The following is a 15,464-nucleotide window of genomic DNA, read 5'->3' as shown; positions in this document are numbered from 1 at the left end:
GGATGTTTTTCTCCATTATTTAGCGAAGAACTGGTATATGCACGGTATCTATCTAGATTTGACTGAATTATTCACCCTCAGAAATAAAGCTGTTAATCCAAGTTTTTTTTAATGACTTGGAATATTATTTGACAAAGCCATCTGAACCTTGAGGAATCCCGTTAGCCCATTTGGTAGAGCATTCGCTTCACACCAAGGGGACCAAGATCGATCCTGGGTGCAGTCGAGATCTTTTCTGACCCCCCCCCCCCCCCCTTTTTTTTTTTTTAAAATCTACCCACCAGTGAATGAGTAGATGGTCTGTTAGATCTGGTGGATAGTACTTTGCGATATACTAGCGTCCTATCCAAAGGGTTACAAGCAATTGCTATTGTTCGTTTCACGCTATAGAAACCGGGAAAGACGCCGGCTCCTTGGACCTTATGGCTCCGAAGGACTACTAAAAACTGAACTCCACGAGGTACCAGTCAGACTGTATATGATTTTTACTGTTCGACAACCATCGTTACTCAATTTCTTAATCGATTTCTCTTATGGAACAATTCATTAAAAACATCCTGAATACTGAAACTATTAAGAATCTACCGCAATTTTTTCCCGAACATGATTCAGAGATTAATTACGGAAATAAAGTGAGATTATGATCATTACATATTTTTTTTGCAAGTAGTATTACTTTTTAAAGACACTTTTGTGAATTAAGTCTACATAACACAAATTAATAAATGCTTTAAGAAGTGGCTTATAATTCCTGTTGGACATCAATGCAACATAATTGATGATTCGCCCGTAATTAAGACATTAACCAATCAGAATCATTCCTACCTTTTATTCCATTCCGTCTCATTGACTATTTATTTCCTGTTAACGAAAAGGCATGAGCTACCCTTCGTACGTGCCAAACACATAAATACGTCAGATCAGCAAGTGAGTATTTCTCACATTATTTTGACATTATGATAAAGGAATAGTATCACAATGCTTGACAACACTGCATTATTTTTCAATCATCTGTGTTAAATTTGTGAGTGATGCTCAGGATCTGTTTAGGTTGTTTTCTCCTGGTGATAGGCAAGTAATTTATGTGGCTATGGGTCTTCGGATCACGCACGGTCATCGGTTGATTTAAGGGGCAGAATATACTTTGTTTTAAATTTTAGAGTCAAAAATAAAACTACTGAAATGTTTATTCGATTAGTTTTAATGCAATATCCGATAACTGACATACTTTTCAAAAATATATGCACTGTATGTTGATTGAATGACTCGAGACTCATGCTATGTAAAGAAAAAAAAGGTATCCATGTAAATAGCTTGACAGACATAGCAACAAGAGGTCACGGAGGAACCAATTGTGATCTCATTTTTGTCTTTGTAAATATTATGATAAATATGGTCTCTGCAATGACATATTATGTGAAGTTATTTTTTAATTTTATCTTTCATATAGTACAATATCCATTTAATGTGCTCAAAGCGCTTTAGAAGGGGAACCACTCCAACAACAAGACTTTAAAATTATGAAAAGACATCACGCTTATTAGACGCTATTACAATTGTTATCGACAGACAACGCTGTTATCGACCATGTCAGATTACAATGAGAGAATGTGTTTATATTCTTTCCCTAGGACTCAACTTTGCTCTTCAAAGAGTGGAAGTCAAACCCGCAACCTACAGGTTAAAAAGCCAGTGTCTTGCACAAGACCACAAACCCTTAATAACTCTAACTCTAAACAGTCCAACCCGTTTTATAGTCAGATCCATATTCATATTGTTTGTTATTAAGAAAATAAGTATAAAGTGTGTACTAGGTACTGTGATGAATTTTTTATTTTTTTTTTTCTACTAGGATGAATCTGAAAAAGATTTACAAGAGGAGTTGAACTGTGAGAGGAGCATCAAGCCGTGTATCTTTGTACAAGTATTGAAACTGGGACCGAAAGATATTTATGTGAGTCGGCAGTTATATCGTTGTTGATAGTATCATCAACAACTTCATCACAATTATTCCAACAATTATCATCACCATCATCATCGTCAGAATCATCATCATCATCACCATCATCACATCTTTAAGGCAGAATTACCCAGACTTAGACTTTGCAGAAGTGACTAAAAATTCAGTCTTTGCAGTTAGATTGGAGCACAGAGGTTCTTGAAATCATCGATATTACGAACTTTTACGCCGGCTCTGCAGACGAAGAACGAAAAGCAATTCGAACACTTGTTGAAACTGCAATGAGAAGTTCTTATTTGATATGGATAAGGGGGGGGGGGGGGAAAAACGAACCCCATCAACATCATAAGGAATAAGTGATGTCATATCATCACTGGAGTCAATGGTACACAAAGAACCCAAACAAATTCCTAATCAAGAAGTCCGGGATTCAAGCCCTCGTGCCGGTATTTTTAATTGATGCTATTGTGCGCTTAGTTAAAAATAAAAATTAAAAAAACAAACAAACAAAAAATTCATACCATCCGCCAGCCGGGTATAACGTACTAACTCACAAAACAATGCATACCCTTAGGGCTAACCCACACCGGAGACCGACTCCGGACGTCGGGCATGGACAAAATTCTAAAAATAAAGAGAAGAGCCGCCAGACCTACCCATACCAAGCTCGAAAAAAACGGCAGAGGACGTCGGGTGCTTGGTATGTGCCTAGAAAGAGGAGCTACGACGCGTTAGCTCTCCTCTTTCTAGGGTATGTGTAGGTCTAGCAGCTCTTCTCTTTATTTTTAGTATTTTGTCCGTGCCCGACGTCTTTATCCAAGACGGCATAGGACGACAGTGTGGGTCGTCGGAATCAGTCTCCGGTGTGGATTGTCCTTAAACGTTTATAGTCGGATTAATACAATTTATTGAGAACTACTAATAAAACTGGCTTGCTAAAATCAATAACAAAGAGCTGAGTGATGTCAATTTTGTTATATCTATAGAAGATGCTGTGCGCTTGGCTAAGAAATTCACAACAGTGCCATCCGGAAATATATCGGACCTACACACAAACCTATGTGTCACCTTGGACTGTATTCCATTGGATGCATTATTGAACACAACTCACGATTTGTTTTCTTTTGCGGCCAATGACTTGTCTTTTGACGTAATTGTTTGGTCAGTGTCAGGCTAGAAGTTTACGATGGCTACGTACGGACAGTGGCCATCGTTAACTTCTAGCCTGACCAGAGACGCCAACTTTAAATTTGGCTCACAGGAATTTCAGACACTACTCGTAGAAATTTCAATGCCGAAAGAGGAATTTCCGCACACAAGAAAAAAGGAATTGGGATGGTATTTCGCATTGTGTTTACATATTGTATAGATCTAAATAGATAACTGATTAGAATTATATTATGATACATAAACACATTGTCAAATACAATCCCAACGTTTCCTTATTTTAAATGAAGTAAAGCGCCAAAACCTAATGGTAGAGATTGTAGTACTGGTGGTAGTGAGGATGATGTGGTGTTAGTGGTTGTAGTAATAGTGGTAGTGATGATGAAGATGTGATAGTGGTTGTTGTAGTAGTAGTAGTGGTAGTGATGATGATGTGGTGGTGGTGGTTGAAGTAGTAGTGGTAGTGATGATGCTGTGGTGGTGGTGGTGGTCGTAGTAGTAGTGGTAGTGATGATGATATGGTGGTGGTGGTGGTTGAAGCAGTAGTTGTAGTGATGATGATGTGGTGATGGTATAGTGGATGTAGTAGTTGTGGTCGTGATGATAATGATGTGGTAGTGGTTGTAGTGATGTTGATGTGGTGGAGATGGTGGTTATAGTACAAATGGCAGTGATGATGTGGTAGTGCTGGTTGTAGTAGTATTGGTAGTGATGTGGCCGTGGTGCTGTAGTAGTAATGGTAGTGAAAATGTAGTGTCGTGGTTGTAGTAGTAGCAGTAGTGATGATGATGTGGTGGTGGTGGTTGTAGTAGTAGTGGTAGTGATGATGATGTGGTGGTCGTGATTGTAATGGTGATGGTAGTTGTGGCAGTGGTAGCAATGATGATGTGGTGGTGGTGGTTGCAGTAGTAGTTGTGGTACTGATGATGAAGTGGTGGTGGTGGTGGTTGTAGTAGTAGTAGTAGTGATGATGATGTGGTGGTGGTTGCAGTAGTATTGGTAGTGATGCTGGTTGTAATACTAGTGGCAATAATGATGATGTGGTGGTTGGAAAAGGGGGGGGGGGGGTATCCTTGGAACAAATTGACCTCACCGGAATTTGACGGAAGTTGCCCGGAGCCCGGAATTTTTTGCTCCAGACCAGAATTTATTTCCGGTTAAACCGGAGTTTTGGCATCACTGCCTGACATTAGAACCCACTAGGTTAACGATAGCTATGTACGGATCCACTCGGACTTAGGATTTTGACGTCATTTCTTAGGTTTGTACAGCGCCTAGTGAAAAGTCGTTAGTGGTGCTCAAGGAAACATGCAATCCCATTGGTTGAACTATGAATATAATTCACAATTTGTTTTCTTTTATGGCCAAAGACTAGTCTTTTGACTTAATTTTTTTTTTTTTGTCTATGTCGAACTATAAGCTTACGAAGGATGAGGTTCGAGATCCATTAGATGTAAGAAGTTGAACACCTTGTTTAAGAGGATTTTTGTTTTCAATCTGAACACTCTGTTTTAGCTCTTACCAGGCAATGGGTCCTAGTTTCATATATTATCATTTACCTTTCAGGGTTTGGAGTCTAGTGTATTCAGCAGCATGAAGAAGACGATTAGTACCAGTCTTGTCTCTGACGGGGCCGAAATGGTCATGATTAACAGAAAATTCTTCATGGATAACACATCGAGTGAATTGAGAAAACGAATGATTAAAGAGGTACATACAGTATAGAAAGTATGCGCTTGGCTAAGAAGCTCATAACATTGCCATCCGGAAGTATAACGGACCAACACACAAAACTGTGTGTATCCATGAACGTTTATAGTTAGGTTAATACAGTTCAGTGAGCATTACTCATAAACGCGGATGGCAAAAAAACAATAACAAAGACCTGAGTGACGTCATCTTCGAACTATCTATTGCCAAACTCTGGGAAAACACGTATTTAAAAATTTGGCCAGAAAACTCGTCCTTCAAATATCGATCGATTTAAATGACTCTCATCTTGGCAAAAACTCTCAAACCCGGGACCTCGGCTCCAGAGTACGGCAGTAATGGTCCTTAGTTTGCATATAGAATTATTATACTGATTTCATACATTGGTGAGGACTAATGTTTAATGTTCATTGTGGTTGCGGTATTGTGATTATGCTGATAAAGATTATATATGATTGTAGAAACGGTGATGATGATGATGATGATGATGATGATGATGATGATGATGATGATGACGATGATGATGATGAGATGAAAGGGGCATGACATCAACTTAAACTACCGTGGTTCCAAAGTAAAGTTATTCCTCAATAATGATATTAATGTAGCACTTATAATATAGGCTATATATATATATATATATATATATATATATATATATATATATATATATATATATATATATATTGAATCGTGTTTGATACAAATATGGTACGAAAAGTGCTCGACATGTAGTAATGGAGCGAATTATTATTTAAAATATTTACCACAATGTTTGGGGCAGTCTACATCGATGTTTCAGGCTTAATTTGCCATCTTCAGGACTGAGTTGTTTTGTTGACTGTTGTTGTTTCTTGAAGTGGTTCCGGTTTGAAGTTAATTAAGAGGAATTTGCGCCGATGGGGACACTTTCCGTAGATCTCATTTTTCATGTTGAGTGTGGCTTCATGAGGTTGTTTGATTATGGTATATTTTTCTTCCAGGCATAAGCTACATTGTTTTGATGTTGGTGTGTATCCTGTTGCTTTAGATAAAATTTTCCATGAAATGTTGTGGTCTATTTTGTTGTCTTTTAATTTCCAAATATGTTCGCTGAGTTTTGTTGATGTTTTTTTGTTAGTGTTTCTAAATGTTGAGGTGTGGAGGTTGTATCTTGTTTTGAAATTATTTTCTGTTAGTCCTACATATTTTTCTTGCTTGTTTGTTTTAACTAAAACAAACAAGCAAGAAAAATATGTAGGACTAACAGAAAATAATTTCAAAACAAGATACAACCTCCACACCTCAACATTTAGAAACACTAACAAAAAAACATCCACAAAACTCAGCGAACATATTTGGAAATTAAAAGACAACAAAATAGACCACAACATTTCATGGAAAATTTTATCTAAAGCAACAGGATACACACCAACATCAAAACAATGTAGCTTATGCCTGGAAGAAAAATATACCATAATCAAACAACCTCATGAAGCCACACTCAACATGAAAAATGAGATCTACGGAAAGTGTCCCCATCGGCGCAAATTCCTCTTAATTAACTTCAAACCGGAACCACTTCAAGAAACAACAACAGTCAACAAAACAACTCAGTCCTGAAGATGGCAAATTAAGCCTGAAACATCGATGTAGACTGCCCCAAACATTGTGGTAAATATTTTAAATAATATATATATATATATATATATATATATATATATATATATATATATATATACATGTTATGTGTGTACGTGTGTGTGAGTGTGTGTGTGTGTGTATTTCATGTGTGGCATTTGGCAAAAACTGCCCTGGTAGAAAACGTCGATGGATGATGGTGGTGATGGTGAAGGCGGCGTCTGTTATTCTTATGATAGCGAGAGATGTGATGGCCTTGTTCCGATGTGAAACTATGGGACATCAACCATCATCAGTTAATTCTTATTCCCCCAATCAACTCGTATACCATTATTCCATTCTGTAACAGATCCATCCCCTCCCCTCTGAAGAGTCCCTACAGAACAAGTTACAGAATCGTAAGGAGTGGGAATCTTATCGGACCCTTACCCTGCAAAAGACAATGGCTGACATGAGGCTGATTGACAATTACAGTCCTCGGAGATAGAAACATCCATACCTTAATTAAGCATTTTCGACTACTTACTTACTTACTTATCCTTTTGGTGCTTGATCAGCACATAAGGCTGACAGGGTGGAACGCCATCTTTCTATGGTTGGAGGCCATTTTTGTCATCTGTCCCCAAGACCAACACTAGCTTTCATTTCTCTTTCGATGGCCCTTCTCCAGTTCTCCAGCGTGCGGCTCTTTCTTCTCGTTCCCTGGGGGGTACACCTGAGGGCTATCCTGGGAATGGCACTTGGATCCATTCTGAGGACATGTCCAGTCCATTTCCCCCTTCTCCTCTTTACAGCTTCAGATACTGGTTCAAGTTCAATGTGTTTAGCCAGTTCTTTGTTTGAAATTACTTTGGCCAGAATATCCTTAGGTTCTTTCTTAAGCATTTGTTTTGGAATGCGTTTGTTTAGTTTGTTGGAGATAGTGCCTGTCAGTTTCCATGATTCAGACCCATAAAGAAGAACAGATAGAACATTTGTTTTGAAGAGACGTAGCTTTGTTTTGGTGGTGATTTTCCTTGATTTCCAGATATTTCTGAGCATTCCAAAGGCTCTTCTTGCTTTCGTTATTCTATGTTTGATTTCATCTTCGGAATTTCCATTTTTTACTACAGATTACATCGATGAAATAAAACAGTCAAACATGATAAGATTTCGAGTATTTGTGTTGCTTTATTATGCTATTTGCTGTTGTTGTTGTTTGTCTTTTTAAATCTTGTATTAAATGTGTTTGTTTACATTTACAATTTTGCTTGCTTTTATTTTGTTTTGTTTTGTTTTGTTTTGTTTCTCTGAATTTGTGTGTATGTGTTTGTGTGTGAGAGGGTGTGTGTGTATTTTGTTTTGTTATTGTGTGTGTTGTTTTATTGGGGGAATTTAGTGTGTGTGTGTGTGTGTTTGGGGGGGGGGTGTTCTCTCTAATTGGAGGGGAGTGTGCCCATGTCACAATGAAATTAACGTCATATTGTTTTGTTTGATTGTTTTGGTTTGTTTGTTGGTTTGGTTTGTGTTTGTTTTGTTTTATTTTATTTTATTTTATTTGCTTTTTTTTTTGTTGAATTTATTTTGGCTGTTTTAATTATTACTTTTTGTTTGTTTGGTTGTTTTTTTTTCTTTGTGTGTGTTTGTGTGTGTGTGTTTGGTTTGTCTTGTTAGTTTGTTGTTGTTGTTTTTTTTTTTTTGTTCATTAGGGGGGGGGGGGGGTGTTGTTTGTTTGTTTGTTTGTTTTTTAAAGAAAGCTATTGATAACAGTGAGTGGAGACACGCCCAATTCTTTCCCAAAATAAAAGCAAAGATTCCAATATCTAATTTTGTAGACTAAGACAAACTAAATGGTTTCGAATCCAAGTAGCTAGAATCGAAGTTATTTTTTATTTGACATCTCTTTCCGTTCGACAATGATTGGGGATGCTGGGTTGGGTGTGTCTTTTTTACGAAACCCGCTGAAACCCAGTCCCAGGTTCACTCCCCACTGCTATCTACTTCCCATAACTTTGTCGGGTTCCGGCGGGTTTCGGCGGGTTTCGTAAAAAAGACACACCGTGCTGGGTTTGTTAAATCTGACAAGAAATTCTCAACGATAGACCACGTCCTTTTCAAATGGGAGAGGGTCTGTTTCATGCTACAGAAACAGGATTGCGTTGCTCTGAAGGTTTGCTTTGCAGAATTTGGTTCGAGCTATTTCTATTAGGTATCATAATATCAACATTTATTGTATACCTGAAAAGGCGACCACTTTTCCCGAGAGACAATTAGAACACATCTTGACATACACTGTAATTGAGTATTGAAGGAATATATATATATATATATATATATATATATATATATATTATATATATATATAATATATATATATATATATCAAATTTATTTCCCTCCTTGCCCCTCCCTTTGAGCAAGTCACCTCGCTCTTTCTCAGTTTGCGGCGATGCATTGCGGCTGACACATGAATTATTTCAGTATTCCCTTGGAATAGACCCTAAAGACAAATTTTCATCCCATAGGATGAAAAACATTGTTGATATATACCACCACTGGTGGGTTAGCCGTAGTGCAGCGCCCCACAAGCTAGAGGCAAGGTGGCTCACTCATACCCACACAGTGCAGTGGACGGAATCGATCCCTGTACACTCAGTTGCTAAGCGAAGACTAAACATCTGCGCAACACTACTCCTTGAACCAAAAAACAAAATTATTCCAAAACAATTTTAAAATAATAAATTTCTGACCTGTCATGAACAGTGATAAATGATCTGAATGATGAAGATGAAACATGGGAGGAATAGAAGAGGAGCCGTACAATGTAGGGGGCAATCTGTGGAGGACGATCCCACAATAAAATATTAATTACTGAGTTAACACTAGAGGCCATGAGTTCAGTATTAGATAATCATTTTCAAGAACAAACAAATCGTTTTTTGATATGATTCTTATTTTAGAGACCAAAACTGTCATTAAAGTGATTGATAGTTCAACATTATTCATAAAAGAGGACCTGGGAAAAGTACTTGCATTATATCAAAATGAAAGAATATCAAAAGTCTCAGCAAGAGTTATCAATCAATCATGCTTGCTACAAAATGACAGAATAACTAATGGCCACACTTTCATGACATACTTGATAAATCATCTTACTTTCCTAATCTGCCAATCGGGCTTTCTTGATGGAAGTTTGGTAGAGAATGGAATTTTTGTCATGGTCTTTGTCCAACTTGTGGAGGCCATGAAGCAAAACGTTTGCCAACCGTCGCAAAAGGGATTTTGAATTGAGTTCAAAATCGTAAATCGTATTAACTTTTGACGACAACAAGCTCGCTCCTTATGTTTTTTCATGAAGCAAAGTCCCACTTTCACAAGTTCATATGTTGAGAGATGGGGCACTTTCAGTCCTCCTCGAGAAACTGCTTCAATAAAATCCTTAGCCTCTGTTGACAGGAGGGGTTCCTCATCATTATCAAACTGCAGCTCATCAACACATTTCGCGTCCAACCATCCAGCAAGGTATGCTATTGAGCTCGAAACATTCTTTGTTTGGTATTTTGTTCTTTTTTAAAGCTGATATGAGTAATTATTTAGAAAAGTCCACAACTTCAAGCATTTTTATGTTTTTGTTTTCTAGACATGTGAGATTTTCAAAAAATATTTTCTTTTCTATTGAGCAGATCCCTTGTTTAAATATAAAGGTGTAGTTTTGGAAACAATTTTTGATCCACTTTTTCTCTTTGTGATATGTATCAGTTTCCCGTCACTATTTTGACCATATCTCAAAAACTATAAGTGCCACAATCATAAAACCTATATGAATTTTGATTGTTTTTGTGCAAGGAGCCCAATGAAATTATTTTCAGAATGATTTGACAACTTTGAAAATTTAGTGAGAGTATACCTTTCCTCACAAATATACACATAATCTGGTCTATTTATGATATTTACCCTTATTTCAATTTTTTTTTCTTTTAAATTCTGAAGACCATATACAATTACTTTTACTTCTGTTGCTTTGTGATATTGTTGCAAATATTTATTTGATTTTTGTCATGCACCATACGTCTGTACAAATACTTTCCAAACAGATGAAACTAAGTATTATTATTTATTATTATTATTATTATTATTATTATTATTATTATTATTATTATTATTATTATTATTATTATTATCATCATCATACTGTGCATCTCTAGAGGATTTTAAGATAAAGCACCTCATGAATAACGATAAGATCCTGTCATTGGTACAGTGGTAATCAATGGATAATGCTTTTAACGTGGATTGTGTAAGTTTGTGGGGCTGATCATTTCTTTAAAAAATCTTCATGAATGCGCTTGACTTTTCTTTTTTTTATATATATTTTAAAATTATATTTTAATTTTGAGACAACTCACCTCTTGATTCTTTGCAGCTAATGCTTTATATACATAGAGTTTGATGTAGCCCTTGTTGATGATATCAAACACACCTGAACGATAACAAAGCCAAACAACTGTTAACTCCACAACCAAGTATAATGGATGCAACAAGACCTTGCTGATTCAGTTGGAGGGGGGGGGGGGTACGTAAAAAGAAAAGAAAGAAAAACCTAGCTTTCGCTAAAATCATAATGATCGGAATTGTCATTGTAGTTTTCAATTCAAATGAATTCTGACAGCTCAGCAACACATTTGATAGTTCAAAAGAAAAGATGGATCATGTAGCACCAATCCTGAAAGGCTTTCAGCAGAGTACAAATTTTGTATAATCTGCTACAAAAGCAATGCTCAAACTGCCCGTTCACCTGATTTTGTAATTTTACAACAGTGGTTCACACTTTTTGCTAATATTTTATGTTAGAAGCTTGTGTTTGTGAATGAAAATATGTGCAGAATTTTGAGAGTTTCCATGCAGAAAACTACTATACTATGGCAGTTATAGACACTTGCAGATAGAGCAAAAAATCTAAAACTAACAAAGCAATATATTTTTTCCCTCGGAAATTGAAGATGAGTATACCCTTTAGAGCCACTGAGACCATGGGGCTCGAGTTTATCCCAATATCTATAGCTTGAAACAGACAATGGCAATTTCTTGCTACCCTCTGGACAGAACGCTAGTTTATCGCAAACTGATTTCCACCAGATCTGACCCAGCGACCCAATATCTGGGGAGTAGATAAGGACGTCATAAAAAAATCTCGAGTGCACCTGGGGTCATCCCGTTACCTTTGCTGAGCTATCAGAAACCCCAAGATGAGTATGATATCCCAATGGATTTTAAGAAAGGGGGATGGGTGTATAAATTAAAGTATCCTACCTTCACTATCCAATCAAAGTGAGAACAGTTACCTGCAGGTAGAATCTACGGACTTAACCCTCATACTAAACTGTATGAAAAACAATTAAGATGGTGTGTTCAAAAGAAGGTGTTATTAACTAAAATATCCTACCTTCAGTGACAATGCCAAATCGAGTTAATGCACAGGATTGTAGCAAATTCCACAACAAGAATCGACTTAGTCGACTAACACACCAAACATACTGTATGAAAAATAATTAAGATGGTGTGTTCAAAAGAAGGAAAAATTACTGAGATGTTGCTTGAAAAGATTGATAGTTCATAATCAGAAGTTTTATCATGTAAAGCCAATCCGTGAAAGGCTTTCACTGGCTGCTGTCAACAAAACAAGTCTACTATAAATATCAATGACAAAACTCAAACTGTCATCTCATTGATTAGAAATTATACAATGATGTCTGATCTCTATGAGTCACACCTAATGCTGGTATTTTGTGCTATCACCTTGAGTCTCAGAATATAAATAAAGATTGAATGTGTATAATTTGATATGTTTTAAAGGCAAAAAACAAGACTGACAGATAAAGCACACACACACAAAAAAAAAAGAAAAATAATACAAAAGATGCAATTTATCCCCCCCCCCCCCCCCCCCCCCCTCAGAAATAGAAGATGGCTATGAAAGACCAATAAATTTTAAGAATAGGAGCAGGGGGGAGGGGTTGTTATTAATTAAAATATCCTACCTTCAATGCCCCATCGATTTAATGAACAGGAATGCAGCAAATTCCACAACAAGAATCTACTTAGTCGATTCACACACGTAACAAACTGTACTGTATGGAAAACAATTAAAGATGAGGTAAACAAAACAGAAAAAGAAAGAAAATGCTGCCAAAAGTATTGTCTTCCTTTAAAACAATTTTTAGAGACAAATCTGATTTTTCTGAATGCAATACTTGCTCTAAATGTAAAAGTACAAAAATAACAACGTTTTTAAATTTCACTGAAACTTCGTACACACACTGTTCAAATGTTAAACAAAAGTAAAATTATCAATTCATAGATATGAGTTAAGAAATATTATTACATTATTTAATAAAACTAAAAAAATCGTCCCTTACTTCCATTAATTTCACAACATTTTTAGAGCTGGAATAAAAAAATAATAACAAGGGCACATAAAAAATTGTAGGGTCGGTCAATTCAATTGAAACCTCGTACACACACTATTCCAATGTTAAACAAACGGAAAATTATCACTTCATAGATGTGAATTAAGAAATATGAAATAAAACAAAAAAATCGTCCCTTACTTCCATTAATTTCACTACACATTTTTAGAGCTGGAATAAAGAATAATAACAAGGGCACATAAAAAATTGTAGGGTCGGTCAATTCAATTGAAACCTCGTACACACATTGTTCAAATGTTAAACAAACGGAAAATTTTCACTTCATAGATGTGAATTAAGAAATATTATTACATTATTAAATAAAACCAACAAAAATGTCCCTTACCTCCATCAATTTTCATGAGATTTTTAGAGTTGGAACAAAAAAAATCGTACGATATCGAATTCTCCGCCGATTCCCTCAATTGAAATAGCAGACGACAGAAACATTGTTGGGGCAACGGGTGACCCGGATGTTGAGGCCATAGTGCCATAGATTTTCTGCCAAATGTCCTTTTTTTTGGCAGAATTTGAAGTCGTCTGGCAGAGAAAAAACGGTTTGGCAGTTTGGCAGATATTTGGCAGATTTTATTTTCCGATATTATTTATATCATGTATAGGTCTACTCCACGTTTTCCGTGGCAATTTTTATGTATTAGTGATTTTTTTAAACTTACTTACTTACTTAGATGCCTTTCGCGTCTCGACCGAAAGATCGGGTCGCCTTGGCTGTTTCCAGTATTTCCTGTGTGAGGTGTCTCCAATATTGCCGGTCCTCTGCTAGGGTTCTCAGATTTTCAAGGTCCCCTGCCGTTATGAGACTAATGCTTTGTCCAAGTGTTGTGAGGTTTTTGTTTAGGATCACAGGGAGTGTTGTGATCGGTCTTCCTCTGAAAAGGTTCCCGTGTTTTTGGAAGTATCCCGACATGGCTTGGTTAGCTGGTATGTTTTTGTCCCTGCGTAGTATGTGACCGAAAAGTTGCCATCGTTGTTGTAAAATGTCAAGGGAGATTGGTCTTTCTTTTGTGATCTTATAGAGTGATTCATCTGAGATCTTTTTTGGGTATTTGATGTCCAGTACCCTTCTTAGCTGTGTGCGATGGAAGGCATCCAGATGTTCTTCTTCGGATTTTGTCAACGCCCAAGTGCCGCAGTTATACAGAAGTACCGGTTTTACAAGAGCATGGTACAGTTTCAGTTTGGTTTTTCTTTTTATTTTGTCACCTCTAATCCATACATTGGTGAGTTTACTGAGTGCGGCATTTGATAGCTGTTTTCTTCTTTGTACATCCTCGGTGTCTCCAATTAGTGAGCCGACTTTCTTTGTTCTTTTCCATTCCTCTTTGTTCCTCGATATTGTTGTAAATTCGGTTTTATTGGCATTGACTTGGAGGTTATATTTCATGAGGGTATTTTGTATGATGTCTATATTTGCTGGTGTTGATCCAATAAAATCGACATCATCTGCATAGGCGATTTCTCTAGGGATTGCATTCTCAATATGAGTCGTTGGTTTTGGAATGACTTTTCGAACTTCTTTCAGAGCGTGTTCTAAGTATATTGTGAACAGAATCGGGCTCAGACTATCGCCTTGGGGGGTCCCGATGTTACTTTCGAACTGCGTCTGTTTTGTGGCCCCGTATATCCTTGGTTGTATCTTTGTGTTGCTGAGGAGAAATCGGATTATTCGGAGCTCGTCTTCGTCTACTATTTCTGTTAATATCTCCAAAAGTTTTCCTCTGTCGATCGTATCAAAGGCTGCGGACATATCGATTCCGGTTATTGTTATGGATATGTTTTCTTTGAGTGCCTTTGCTGCCAACCATTTATGTGTCCATACAACGTCCGATGTGCTTCGGTCTTGGCGAAACCCGCTTTGGCTATGTGATAGATATTTTTTCTATTTTCGGTCTAATTCTGTTGAGGACAATAGTTGACAGTGTTTTTCTTATGGTATTCAGTAATGTTATTGGGCGCAGGTTGTTTACGGGTCCTTTCGTTTTTCCTGGTTTTTGTATTGTAATTAGGACACCGCTGTTTATGTCCCAGTCTTTGTGTGTTGAGAATGTTTTGTTCATTATGTTTGCAATGCTCAGATCCAGGGAGAGGGTACCGCATTTCAACAATTCAGCGGGAATTTCATCTTCGCCTGGGGATCTTGCGAAATGAAAAAAAAAATATGACATAGGCCTTGCGAATTTTTTATTTAACAAAACTGATGAGTTTTCAAAGGGGGTACTATAAATAGTACGGTTTGGCAGATTTTTGTGGTATTTGGCAGATTTTTAAAATCCAGTTGGCAGAATGCCTGAAAATAATTTGGCAACCCTGATAGTGGTTTCGAGAAAGACGAAAAATGGCGAAAAACAAGAGCTCGCGTCTGCTTTCATTTTGATTCAACGACAGCGTCCATAACGATGGTCAGCTTCCGGAATATTTCCGGGTTCAATTACTTTGCACAACCTTTCACGTTGAGTGAATGAGAGTTTCAAAATAGTGAGACTACCTACAGGATGTCGCCAACGAGCGAATCGATAGAAATAGCAATCATGACAATCGGT

At 37.0% G+C, this 15,464-nt stretch overlaps 2 protein-coding genes across 5 annotated transcripts in view; one reads left to right on the top strand and one right to left on the bottom strand.

The window, feature by feature from the left end:
• LOC144971563 (uncharacterized) overlaps positions 1-7,607 on the top strand; it is a 48,065-nt gene extending 40,458 nt beyond the window's left edge. For all 4 annotated transcript variants that reach the window (XM_078912603.1, XM_078912602.1, XM_078912606.1 and 1 more), the window contains 3 exons: positions 1,853-1,954; positions 4,694-4,837; positions 6,807-7,607. In XM_078912603.1, the coding sequence (XP_078768729.1) occupies positions 1,853-1,954; positions 4,694-4,837; positions 6,807-6,944 (384 nt within the window). In that variant the 3' untranslated portion in view covers positions 6,945-7,607. The remainder of the gene's footprint in view (positions 1-1,852; positions 1,955-4,693; positions 4,838-6,806) is intronic.
• LOC144971565 (large ribosomal subunit protein bL9m-like) overlaps positions 1-13,373 on the bottom strand; it is an 89,068-nt gene extending 75,695 nt beyond the window's left edge. The window contains exons 1-4 of the mRNA XM_078912607.1: positions 13,250-13,373; positions 12,475-12,564; positions 10,843-10,916; positions 9,187-9,272 (exon numbers count right to left, since the gene is read on the bottom strand). Coding sequence (XP_078768733.1) covers positions 9,187-9,272; positions 10,843-10,916; positions 12,475-12,564; positions 13,250-13,265 — 266 coding nt within the window. The 5' untranslated portion in view covers positions 13,266-13,373. The remainder of the gene's footprint in view (positions 1-9,186; positions 9,273-10,842; positions 10,917-12,474; positions 12,565-13,249) is intronic.
• Positions 13,374-15,464: the final 2,091 nt, after the last annotated feature.

This window comes from Berghia stephanieae, chromosome 4 (genome assembly GCF_034508935.2).
Source record: "Berghia stephanieae isolate SIO BIC M18660-M18661 chromosome 4, UCSD_Bste_1.3, whole genome shotgun sequence".
NCBI classification, from domain to species: Eukaryota; Metazoa; Mollusca; class Gastropoda; order Nudibranchia; family Aeolidiidae; genus Berghia; species Berghia stephanieae.
Note: the sequence above shows the minus strand (reverse complement) of the source record. Positions and strands in the feature narration are given on the sequence as shown.